At 37.4% G+C, this 13504-nt stretch overlaps 1 protein-coding gene across 3 annotated transcripts in view; it reads left to right on the top strand.

Annotated features, from left to right (window-relative positions):
- The window catches only part of BLNK (B cell linker), a 101664-nt gene that overhangs the window by 31538 nt on the left and 56622 nt on the right, over positions 1 to 13504 (top strand). For all 3 annotated transcript variants that reach the window (XM_027647813.1, XM_027647814.1, XM_027647812.1), the window contains exon 3: positions 1882 to 1928. In XM_027647813.1, the coding sequence (XP_027503614.1) occupies positions 1882 to 1928 (47 nt within the window). The remainder of the gene's footprint in view (positions 1 to 1881; positions 1929 to 13504) is intronic.

The following is a 13504-nucleotide window of genomic DNA, read 5'->3' as shown; positions in this document are numbered from 1 at the left end:
CAAGCTCCATTGGTAGTTTAAAAAGTGCTTGATCTGACCGTACACACGGCACTTGCCTGTATGGAAATGCAAGTGTGCTTAGGCAGTGCAGTTCCAGCAAACATCATCTTGGAAGGACAGAGAGAATTACACAAGCTATTTGTCTGAAATTACCAAGCAATTACACTCTGACAATCTCAATACACACAAGTAAACGTTTAAATAATCTGTTTTGCAAAGAAAAGAGAATGAGCAAGAATCAAATCCTTACAACAAAAAGCATAGCTGCCTCCTCCTTCTCCTCTTATTTAAAAGGTGCATGAGTAGGGGAGGAAATGGCCCTAATACTGCTGGTCATTGATATGCAGAGGCAATTTGGTGAGTCATCACTTCAGCTGATGTTTGAACAAGCCCAGATGGGCCTGTATGGCAATCAGATGGCTCAATACTGTTTTAAATTTCCCCAGGAATTTGGTGATTTCTAGATCTGCTAGATCATCTGCTAATTACCATACCGTCTACAAGTAGATATGCAGCTGCTTTTTTGTTACAGTATAATTACAGGCTAAGTATTAAATGTAGGGGGTTCTCAACTGTCTGAAATGGCATATTTTCACAACAAATACGTCAAAGAAATGCAGAGATTCACGGGAATTTAAATATGGACTGAGGAAATGTTTTCTCTGAGAACTTACACGTTCTCCACTTGATCTCCTCTCATACACTTTTTATTAGTGTCTCCATTTCTATGGCTGATACAAACACATCTATCATGCTGGTGAGATGGTGAGAGAAGAGATAAAATAGTTTGGTTTGGGACTTATGGCTGGGGTGTTATTCAGAAAAACAGATAGACCTGGGCAAACATCAATCATACCACAGTGAAGTCAGTATCACGGACTTCACTGGAAAGTATCTGTTTCAAAGATTTCACATCCACTGTTAGGTGTGCCAAGGAAGTCTCAGGAAATAGGCAAATTAATTTCCTCTTCCTGACACAAAATAGACGGGGGGTTAGAATTGCATCTATTAAATAGACGTGTTTTCAGCCTGACCTATCTGCTGAAATCAATGCTGACAAAGAGGGCATTTTAGCATTGGCAGGTTTCTGGACAGAAACCATGCAATCCCACACTCGGTCTGGGTACAACCCAGAGACCTTACTGGAAATTTTGCGCTACAGGAAAATCCATAGATAGAAAAAAAGGTTTACTTAGATTAGCTTAAAACTCTGACTTGAACGCAAGCTGCACACTAGCTTGAACATCAAAAGCAGTGCATGGACTCCTTGATAAAGGTCTAAAGAGCTACACAACCTTTTGAAATCATTTGGTGAAACTGTTTTCAGTACCTGGACTAGCTTGTGCAGCACTAGAATGGGCACTGTATGTGTCAAGGTGGCACACCACAAATTCTTTTCCTTTTTCATTGCCAGCTTTTCACGAGTTGAGAAGTCATGTAGAACTTTAGCACAAGATCAGACCAAACATGGAGTTAATAATATCCCAACCATTGTTAAAGTATCTTCCACTCAGCCATTGTTAAAATAATCTGCTGATTTCAGTAAAAGAAACCCAAAGAAATTCTGTGCTGGAGAGACCATATTAAATGGCTTGCTTATCACTTTTTGAATGATTCATTAACCAGCCTAATTTAATCTGCCACATGCCCAGTAAAATTCCAGTTTAACAACGTAGTGTGAGCTACCAGCTTTTTAGAAATGTTGCAACAGGCCAGTAACAAAAAGTTAAGCATTAACCAAGATGAGACAAGTATGTAGCTACAAAACTAAAAACCTGTTTTTTCAGGTCTTTGCTTAGTTCACTCTTAAAAATGTCATGGGTTGCTCCTAATTAAAATAACCTTTATTTAAAATATAAAACCTATTTTCTGTCTTTTCAGAATATATCAGACTATGAGCTGAGCCGATTCAAAATAATGCACCAGCCGTAAGTTTCTCATTATTTTCTGCTTCTCCACTGAATGACTACTACACTGTTGTACTCTGTCGTTTCTCTTTTAATAAATTAGGAAAAATGAGAACTGAAACCACCTGCTCACGTGAACAGCACTAACTGATGTGGGTGGAACTTCCTCAGGATTAGGATCCTGGAATGTTTACAAGAGCTGTGGTTCAGATCAGATGACATGATCTGCTGCTGTGTGATATTCTTCCTCAGAACATATAGGGACAATCTTATATTAGGAAAAGTACAAGTTCAGCTTATTCCAGAATACAAAAGTTCTTTGCTTGTATAGTGTATCTTCGGAACTGGTTCATCTGCTGCTTAAGGATCAATTTAAGTGATCAGTTTAACAAAATGCTACCTTGAAAGTAATTTGAATAGAATTTAAATACAGTACTGTATAAGCAAATACAGATATAACAGTTGGGAAATGCCTTAATGGTTTTTGTGACAGATTAAGTTCATTTAGAAGGATATCCATAATGTTCATAATATTATTTCTATTGTAGTACTACACAGAAATAATATTAGGGAATTTTCTCTATGAGCCATTGAAACCAAGAAGACTTCAGATTAATACAGAGGATCTTGCTGTTCTTCACATAATGGTTGTTATTATTCCATGTATCTTCCCCTCTCGCCTGCTAGCTGGGAAAACATTGTATATATTTATAAATTGCTTTCTGAATTCCACTCTATTGGTAAGAAACTGGATGAACTTGAAGGGATTTTTACCCATTAAATTCCTATTCCTATTGATAGGAATTTGATGAGCACATAGGTAAATATTATTCTGGGTTTAATTTAATAATTAGCTAGATAAATAAAGAAAATATCAGAGGACATTCTTGCAAAGCAGTTAAGTCTAACGGGACATCATTTTGAGAGAAAATGTAGAGAGAGTTAATATAAAGTTAACCAAGGATATGTCCTCTGTTTCTGCGATATACATGAATCTGATCTACTACAATATTGAGGCAAACAGAAATCTACTGAACTGAGGCCAAGGGTTCCCCACTGATGAGGGCATTCAAGCTTTGGATTCTCAAACTGTGTATCGGAATAACTAAGGTGTTCTACCATATGAATTCTGTTGTCCAAAGTATTAAAATTCCTTAAATGCACGGTGTGGATGTCACATCCCTAGTACCCACTTTCACTCTAAAATGTGTTCTTACATCATTCTACTTGCTGTTACAAAAATTGCCTGAGTTTGTAGCACTCAAACAGTTTAACAGGAGAAGGTCTATATTGATCCACCTAAGCCACATGTACTGGCCTGTTAAAGCCTGTTCATTCAGCAGATAATTCCCAATGGACCAAAACACTAAGGATAGATAAACAGAAAAAGAGTAATTGCAAGACAAGGTGAGACTAAAATCTTGTGTTTCTCTTGGCTGTGGCCAGTGCTTCAGGTCTCTGCCTTAATAAAGTTTCTTCATGAGGCTTCATTAGACAGAAGCCAGGTTCTCTGGCATGCCACCAGCAAAAGCTCTTCGCCTTTACCATTCTAGTTCTCGCTAGTGCAACACTTGGCATTCTTATTTTCTGTTAGATTTTGAGTCTACAAGGCTATAAATGCTCTGGGAAATAAACAGTTATTCTGCAAGGACATCTCAGATATACCAGGAGCAGTTAGTAGCCATCCATGGGTAAGCTTCCCCGACCTCTGCACCAAATACCTCCAACTAATTTAATGCAAGGCTCTTTTCCATCTATTCAGTACTAAACCAGTTCTCTAAGCAGGAAGAGATTATGAGGGCAAAAGAGACAAAATGGCTTACCTGGGAAGAGTTTATCATAGTAATTCTGTTTTGCTACTCTGAAGTAAACTTTTTTTGCACTACACTTTTCATGATATCTCTTACCATATTTCGTTTTTTCAGTCAGTGTTGGCTTTGACAGGCTAATGACAGCCTGATATAAACTAGTTCCCATCAACACTTAAAGCCACAGGTCTACCTCGATTGCTTCTAAGCAGCTGCTAAATCTTTGTAGTGAACTATCAAGGAGCAGTCTCTACCAGTGTTCTATCCTACTCGTGAAATGCAATAATCAAATATTTCTTTCCCCACTTGACAAAACAATAACAGAAGAGAGGTGCTGCTTTCAAACACAGGACAGTGGAGTTCCGAGTCTCTAGTCCAAACCCTCTCTGGAGCTGGCTGCTGAGGTTGTGCAACCAACTGCTCTCACAATGTTTTCAGCAGTCCTGAAATCATGTTGAAATCTTGAGCTGTGCTTAAAGCCCTTCCTCCTGCAAAAGCACCATTGTATTTTTCACTCCACACAGCAGATTCAGTTGATACACCCAAAAGACTGAAAAAGTTCACTTTCAAGAATGCCAGTCCAACTTCACTTTCCATATACTTCCCATCAGAGAAGTTTCAAACATCTCACTGACTACAGTCATGGGCTCATTTATTCATTGTTAAAATTTATGCCAGGAAGAACATCACATTACATTCCAGAGCATTCTCTTAAGAGAGTGCAGATAACAAAATCAACCTCATGCCACAGATATATCAGAATACTGGAACTTAAATCCAAACATACTGCCAAACATACTGCCTTGCTGTCTTTACTTAATATTTTAATAAGCAGTGCAAATAAGATTGGTATTTACAACTGTATTCAGGAAAAACTGGCACATAAGCTATAACTCAATTATAAACATCCATAATTCAGAAGCACACCTTCCAAAGAAAGAAATTTAATTACAGCCCCATCACTTCACTGTAGATAGTCCAAGACTTACAGTATCAGATGTTTATGCAGAAGCTGTTTCACAATGCTTTCAGCATTACTAAAGTTCCATCTTCCCAGGGACCGTGAAATTAAAAGGCTGCCTTTATAGCTAATGTGATTAGAAATTCATCCCAGATCAAACTCAAAATAAATTTTGCTCTCAGCTCAGGAGCTCTGGGGACTGTTTTCCAAAATCAGGATTGTAATCTTTCATCACAAAATCAGTGCTTTCTATCACATGTGCAAATTCAAAAGCCTGTTCTGGCTGTGTCAGGTTGCTAGGTAAATGAGAAACCTTCATTTGCAAATCAGGTATGAGGTGTCAAGTCTTGAGTTTACCATTTGTATATAGCAACGTGCAGTTATGGAAGATCCTGGATAATAAGTGAGCTGTGTTGAGGAACACATAATTACAAGCTCTGTTTAATTGTGGTGTGGGCAGCATTTGATCTCCTTTACTTGAAATAAACATCTACCAATTTTCGCTTCTGTGAAAAAAGCTATTTATTTTACCAGGAATTTATAGTATATGCAGTATAGTACAATCTTAAACCAAGTAAGTATTTTGTAATCAAGATTCATTTCTAGATTCGTTTCTAACATTTGTTTTTCATTTGTTCATAATTTTTAATAACTCCAAACTGAAATGGTCCATCCTTGCCTTCCAAGGATAGGCAATGCCTTTTCCTGAGACGTATGAATAAATTCTCAATTGTGAGAGCTGTTACCTTTGTAATGTTGAGGTGTGCCACTTGAGATGTCTGCACTTGCATTAATTCAAACTGCAAGAACTAGAAATGTTACACATTAACACCTTTTTTTTTCTCCCCCCTCCACTCTTATTATTTTCTTTTACTTCTTCATTATGAAGGTAAACAACCTAATGTGGAAAATTCACTTTTCAGTTTGTCACAGACATCAGCATTTAAATACAGGGACAAGTTCCTCAAACACCAGATGCAAAGGCCTGGATCACCTCTTAGCTCCTTTGTAGCTGGGTCAGAAGTTCCTATGGCAAAATCTTTTGTAATTACGGTGTCCAATAATCACTAAACTTGGATTTCATAAAAGCTCCAAGCTGAAAAAGCAAAGGTTGTAGATGACTTCTTTCCCAATACTTAGCAAGTAGGGATGGTTTTCTCCCCTCCTTGGTATATACCATAATGGTTTTCTACTACACTATATCCTTTAAATGCCAGAGCTGACTCAGGCTGAATGTTTCATGTCTAATATGTAGATTTAGTTCCTTGCTTTCCTTAGTTCTTGATGTAGCCTAAATGGCACTGAAAAATGTCCACTTCTTCCCAAAACTGTAAAAGGCCAGGGCTGCAAAATCAGAAGATACCTCTTCATACAGTGGGACCTCCCAATAAAAAATTATACTGAAGAGAGACCAAAAGAGATTTTCACTACATAACTCTAGTGTCTACAGGAAGCTTCCTTGGTAGCTATATACATTCCAAAAGAGAATAAAAAAGTATCTGAATTTTACTTCAAATCACATTTTTATAAATTATTTACTCATTTTTAGCAAAGAAAAGCTATGACAAAAGTCTACCCAGGCATCAAATATCTACAGAGGCAGCCATTTCCCACTGATTAGAATGAATTCTGGATATTCTCCTGTTCACAGGAGGATATAGGAAATATTTTCTCAGCAAAGCAACACCACCTTGCCTCCTTTTACAGCAGAAAGGGGGCAACAGACACTTGCATTGCAGCAGTGTCTCTTCCATTCAGCCATGAGCCATCAAGACTTTTGCAATGACACAGTTACTTGAGAAGGAGGAAAGGAGTATATTGTGTTCCAAGTTCTCAGAAGTTCACTGCTGCTCTTGTAACTAGACTATTCCCTGTGTCATCTTGGACCTAATGACAAGCAAAACTAGTGTTTTGAAATAATTTTTGAAGTGTTTTGCCAAAGCTTAGCAATGAAAGAATGGAAAGATCACAGCATTAAAAGCCTTGTGGCACCACCATAAACCACATGTATTTGAACCTGAAGTCACAGTTTAATCATAACACCTTCCCCATCTCAGTTCCCATGTCAAAACAAGTACTTAGCCAGGCAAACACAGACAGACACATTCCAATACTATAAACCTATAACTGGGCATTTTTCCTAGTACTAAGGAAATTCAATTCAATATTCTAACCAAGCTTTCCCATAATTTTGAAAAGTGCCAAAAATTTATGACAGTCTATCTTGGCAAAATATGCCGTTAACTATTAAGCACCAATAACACTTGATATTTTCCATAGATAAACAGTGAATTTATATTTTAGTCATCAGTTTATATTGAAAGTAATTCACAAAGGAAAATGTAAAAGGGAGAAACTGTTTCTGTACACCACATTCTCCTTCGACTGTAACCACACAGAAGACCTTTTCAAATGATCTTTCTGAACTGGACAGGGAGACACAAGGTGAAATTACATTAGCGGTGTTCTAGGTGGGATAAAACCCCAAACCCAACACAGAAGCCATTCAAGCTGTTGGGATGTTCAGCTGAAGAGCAATGTACAGCACATTTTATTCAGTCCTGTGCAGTACGGCTTTCAGATCTGAGTGACTTGCCTCCTGTCAGCCCACCATCTGATTATAGGTCACAATTAAGACATCTCAGAGATGCAGTACACAGGGAAGTGTCTTACCTGCCTTGCAGCATCCCTTAAAATTTTAAATGAAAAATATTTTAAGTGAACACAACTATTTCAGTAGCCTTTCTCACCACACAATTTCTTCAACTGCAATTGTATAAAGCTACTAAATAAAGTTGACAGGAAATAACTGACTGCAAGCCTATATTTCTTATAAAAATAAAGGTGTAATTTGGCAGAGCCTATAGAGAGAAAACAGACACCGAGAATCATTGGAAGTCACTGGAGATTGTAAATAAAACAGCATTCAGTCTTTGAAAAAGATACTAGAAATAGTAGCAATACAGTTCTCTCAAAAGTTGAAAATATACAAAAATACACAAAATATACAAGTTTGTATTCTCTGATCAAGTCCTGACATCCAGATACTTCCTGAGGTCTTACTACTTTTCAAATAGCAACGGTAGCACTTCAGATGTTACAACGCTAAAGTATTGCAGGTGTGGTTAAAGTAGGAACTAACTTGGCAGTATTTTAGTTCCTGTGGTTCTGTGGACTAGAATCCTGCTGCTGGGCTGAACAGAAAGAATATGCAACAAAAGGTTTTCCTTATACACATACCACTGTTAGACTGAATTAGCATTATTGCAATTATGATGCATGCCTCAGGGTTACAGATACATTGTCAGAGTTGGAGGGTTTTTCCCATTTTCATTGAAGTTGCATCCATAAACTCCAATGAAAGAAATTAATTTTGTCCTTTCTTACTGAAAACAATCCCATTCTCAAACAGATGAAATACCAGTTGATATTATCTGGAGGTCACCAAAGAACTGATAGGGTATGAAGATGCTGGAGAAAATCCTGAATTATCTTCCCAACACCCTTGATGCTGCAACAAAAACCAGTTTCAAGCTATCTTCCTTCCTTGGCACATTTTGTCCTCCCTATCCCAGTCAGGAAAACACAGACAGAGGCACAGAGGTTGCTGTCTTAGCTGGCTTATGTCTGTATATATAACATATATATCAGTACTAGAATTATCTCCAGAGTCTCCTCTTCTTCAGCCCTATGATTTTCCATTACACATCAACATTAGCATGTTCAGGACCATTTCCAAATTAGAAAATTACAGATTTAGTCAACCTTGCCCAATCATTTTTCATGGTACCCTACCATGCTCAGCCATGTATGGAATGTCATTTGAGGGGGTGGGGCAGAGGTAACAGTCTAAGAGTTTCTTTAATATTGGAAAATAATATGCTCATTTTTATAGACGTTAAGCAAGATACATCACAGATACTTTTTGATAACAGTGTGACAGACTAGTGCTAAATAATACTAGATATCAATTAACCTTCTTTGAAGAGGAAGGGTGGATCATCCTCTGAGAACAAAGCCTATACTGGTCCAGCTGGAGGGACTGTAACAATCAGCTTCATCTCGCTATGTTTCAGCGAAAGTAGAAACATTTATTTTTGTAAGTAATCTAGACCAGCCTAAATGACAATAGAATATCAGTCACAGAGTACCAAAAATCAAAGAAACGGGTCACCTTTTTAGGACACATATCCAAATGACCTGCATATGTTTCTACACAAAGCCAGAAGCAGGACCAGAAGTGGAAACTGTTGCCGAAATCACAAACCCGTTCTTCACTACCATCATATGGCTGGACAGGATTCTTTTCCTCTGCTCTGTCAGTTGATGTTCTTTCCTTTTCTCTATTACATGGCTGTACTCAGACCACAAAGAAGAGGTTGTTGTAGTTTTGATTCACTGGTTTTTCTTCCCTTTTAGAAAATCATATTCGGTAGACAGAAAGTGTTGCACCTGGGACTCAAAACCAGAAGAAAATAACTTCTAGCTCATTCAAGCAAGGAAGTGTGAAGGGCTATTAATTAATAATCTCATTTTAGCAGAATTCCACATGTGCCCCAGCTCAAGTACACACCAGGTAAAAAACAGAACAGATGTCTTGGCTCATACTGCTCCAAGAGTCCAAACTAGAGTCCTCTAAGTTTTTGAAAGAAATACAATATTTAATTTACAGTGTGTTATCAAAATATATTTATGCTCTCTGAAAAAGAGACATTTCATTCTTCTTGCTTTACACTAGCCTCTGTGAAAATGAGTGGAAACAAACTCTTTTTCCTTTTGTATAAGCATGTGGAGCTTCATTTATTAGTTCATATGTTTGTGCTGTGATGTCAGGTGGTCTATGCAGTATTTCTAAGATAATGAAGAAAAGTATTAAACCAAATCATTTAAACTTTCTTCAATTCAGAAATGAGAAAACAACAAGTTGAGATAAGATACTAAACAATGAAAACTGCGGTGCTTAAAAATGGGGTCAGCTAGACAAGCAAAGTAGAGAAGTTACAAGGTGAGCTGCAAGAAGTTAAGGGGCTGTAGCAGGAGGGCCTGATGCAGCTGCAAGCCAGACAGTTGGGGCTGTAGCAACCAGTCACTTGAAACAGCTTCAGAAGAGGCTGCTCAGCACAGCTGGCCCGGCGAAAGACAAAGTGCACTTGGTAGGAATGCTACAGCAGACCTCTGTGCAACAGAATTCAAGACCTGAAACCCAACAGCCTGTAGTACAGCTACAGGTGGCAACCCATAGAATTAATAAATTTGCCAAAAATACATATTTCAAATATTTGCCCCCCAAAAATGCAGAAATTGCATTCCACATGCAAATAAATACCTTTTTACTAGCACCTTTCCTATAAAGGCCATTTACAAGAGTAACACCAATGTGAGGAACGTAGAAGTACTTTAGCAACAGCACTGACACTGACATGACAGTACTTGTGCATAACTACATGCAGATGGGATTAACACTTGTCAACACATGATTCAGGGCATCACAGAGCCTCTCTGGGTAGATCACCTGTAACTACTTAAATACAGACAGTATCATAATGTACATATTTATGAGATCATGAGTCACAAGCAACCTTCATGCTAGCTTTCTCTCATTTTCAGTGCTTCAGAACACCTGTACACTTGCACTGGTACAGTATAGGAACTGAGCAGCTATCAGCAAGCACAGGAGCTGCTCAGCTGCCAGAAGCAAGAAAGCTGCTTTACTGGACGCTGCACATGACCCAGAAGCATCTTGTCTCAAGGTGCAGCTCTGCTACATCGTGTTTCAGAGACTGCTCAGTTGTCACCATTCTAACACTGCTCCACCCCACAGTGTAAACACACTTTGACTTTACAATCCTGATGTTTGTTTATAATTCTTAGAGGTAAAATTCAGATATGCTCTGAATTCAGGCCATACCATGGCCAGTCTCCTTCCACGCTAACAGCAGCTTCCCTGCAGGGTGCTACAGTTTAGGACTACTCAGACCACATCTCACAGGTTATTTTATCAATCCCTTGGAGGACAGAGAGATGAAAGGACATTCTCCAGAGTAGGTAGACAGGTCAGTCTCCTTGCCCAAAGCCATCCTGGTCTGGACTGAGACTGCTGCTAAAAATTATAATGGAACAGTATTACCTAATATGTCTCAAAAAGTATTTCATTTTTATTCTTCCACAAGCCATGCCCAATTTTTCAAACCCTGACAATCTCCTTCTGTTCCTAATAGCCAAGAGTTCTTAGAGGAAAAAAGAAGAGATTTTATATATTTTCCAGTTCTTATAGTAGCTTTCCTGTTTTTCATTCTTCTCCACCCACTGCCATTGTACATTTTAGGTACTCTCCAATGATATCCTTGGCAAAGCACCAGGTCTCGGTTTCTTCTTCACAATTCTGGCACTTCAGTTTCCCCAGACACCTGCTACCACAGCTTTGCCATTTCTCCTATTTAGTTCCTCACTTCTCAGTTTCATGGCTTTTTATTATTTTGCAAATCACTCAGAATACAGCCAATAACCTAAAAATATGTTATTATTTCAGTTAATTTACCTTACCATACATTTCATAAGCATAAGCAGATCCTTCTCTAAATCACTGATCTGGCTGATATAATTAATTACCTTTGTCAGTATATAACTTCCTCATCTGATTCCTATGGCTCAAGCAATAATATTCTGAAGGAATACACGGGAATATAAGACATATCCATACTTTTGCTTCAATGAATAGATATTACACTTCAAGAACACAGAAGAAAAAGAATTCTTTGTATTGCTTGAAATGTCAGCATGAACTACCAGCTTTTGTATTACTGGTACATATCCTTTTATATTACTTGTACAAATAATGTTCGCATATAGCCCACAAATATATAAATTTAAATACATTCTGAAAAAAAAATTTTAAGTAAATTATTTCCCATCATTACTTTTTCTTTTTAAAGAAATAGACATATGATTCACATGTATAGTCTTACAGGTATTCTCTGCTAGATAATCCCTTTCCAGGGATGTATTGAAAATTACAGATAAACCAATATTTCAACAATTTCAGCTTTTAACCAAAAGCAGTACTAAACATGTGTGGTACACCTCTAACACGTTGGTATTCTATTGGCTTTTACCTAAAAAAAAAATAATAAAAAGGCAGCTCTAAGAAAACACTGAAAAATAACAAATGTAGCTAATTGCAGATCATAGACCAACGCCCTTAAAGATGACGTTTTTATACATCTATACCTGTCATGTACCTTGCTGAGTCCACAGGATGGAACAACAGTTTCTGGGAAAGCCCCACTTCCTGAAGAACGCATTTGACGTGTTGTTCATTCACAACCAATGCACGAACACTTTGAAATGCAGCCCCACAGCACAGCTCCACCAGACACCTGGGCAGGCTTGGAAGTCATTCTAAACCAAGCTCAAAATGTTGCATCTCTTTTATGGCATTTCCTTCTACTCTGGCGTTCTTAAGTATCAGCTTACTTAAGCAATTCTGGGTCAGATCAAAGGTCTGTCTCATGTGATGTTTGTGACATTAGTCTGCATCACACACCTGAGGAAGAAAAGAACAAGCAAGGGGTGGGTGCCTGCAGACACGTGTATGAACAGTACGTCACTCATTGAGCTGGTACAACAACCCAATGGGAAATGCTGAAACAAATGAAATTACACTATGAACTTTGATTCAGGAAAGTGTTGGTGGTATCAGTTCTACCAAGAATGGGAATAATAATTGAAATCTTTTTTAGGAGTTCATGATGCTTTGAGGAGTTTTTTTTCACAAAAGAAGAAATTCTCCTGTAACAGAATGATGAAAGTTAACAGACCTCGAGGAAAGGTTAAGCTTGAAAGAAATCACAACCCCTACAGAAAAGATACCTTGAAAACCAATAATTTCTCCCTGAAAGACTCTATTGTATCACTATTGTCTTCCTATTTGCTAAATATTATGAACATTTTATAGCAAAAGCTATACAAATAATATATACCTTGTCAACAGTTTCAAATTACAAACAGTACACAGCAATCTAGCTCATCAGTCTTTTTAGTCCTGACTCAACATCATTATGGCAATAACAAACAGGTCTGCTTCAAATGTATGACATAACCCCAGGCAGATCTCTACAATACAGAGAAAGGTTCAAGTACCAAAGTCCATGCTGCAGCTGTTGGTACAATCCACTAATGACCAGAAATTAAATATCTTGTACAGCTGTCATTCATGTATATTATTTCTAAACTAGCAGTCAGAAACATTTTTAATCACAAAATATTTTAGATTGTAATTTCCTCAGTGCTGAGACCTTTTTGCTCTCTATTAGAATAATATAAAAAGAAAAGTGATACTTGTTTATAAATAATACAATGCAGCATAATGGACATTCAAGTTTACATATATGTGTTTCTTTACATGTAGACTCCTATGACATTTTCTTTCTACTTTCACTTCTGAGTTTATTTTTTACTTTAAATCTAAAGGGATGACAACAATAACAACAAAAAATGTAGAAACAGTTATTCTGAAATCCAGTGTTTGATACTAAATGTAGAATTTTTTCTCCCAATATACTCTGAGGGTAGAAAGATGCAGGCTTATATGACCCCAAGTTATGAAGTAACTCTTTTAAATGCTGTACTACAGCAATAAATGTTCCAAACTAGAATATATAAAATTATATTACATATATTATATAATTATAATTATAATTATATTATTATATACATATATATACTGAAGGCATTGTGATATGTGTAACAGCACTATATAATCTTATTTCAAGACATCCTTTTCATTTTTTGTGCAGCCTTTTGTCTGTGTGAGCGATTTTGTCAGTGGG

The sequence above is a fragment of the Corapipo altera genome, unplaced genomic scaffold, assembly GCF_003945725.1.
Source record: "Corapipo altera isolate COAL_440 unplaced genomic scaffold, ASM394572v1 56, whole genome shotgun sequence".
NCBI lineage: Eukaryota > Metazoa > Chordata > Aves > Passeriformes > Pipridae > Corapipo > Corapipo altera.
This window is presented reverse-complemented; position numbering and strand designations above follow the sequence as displayed.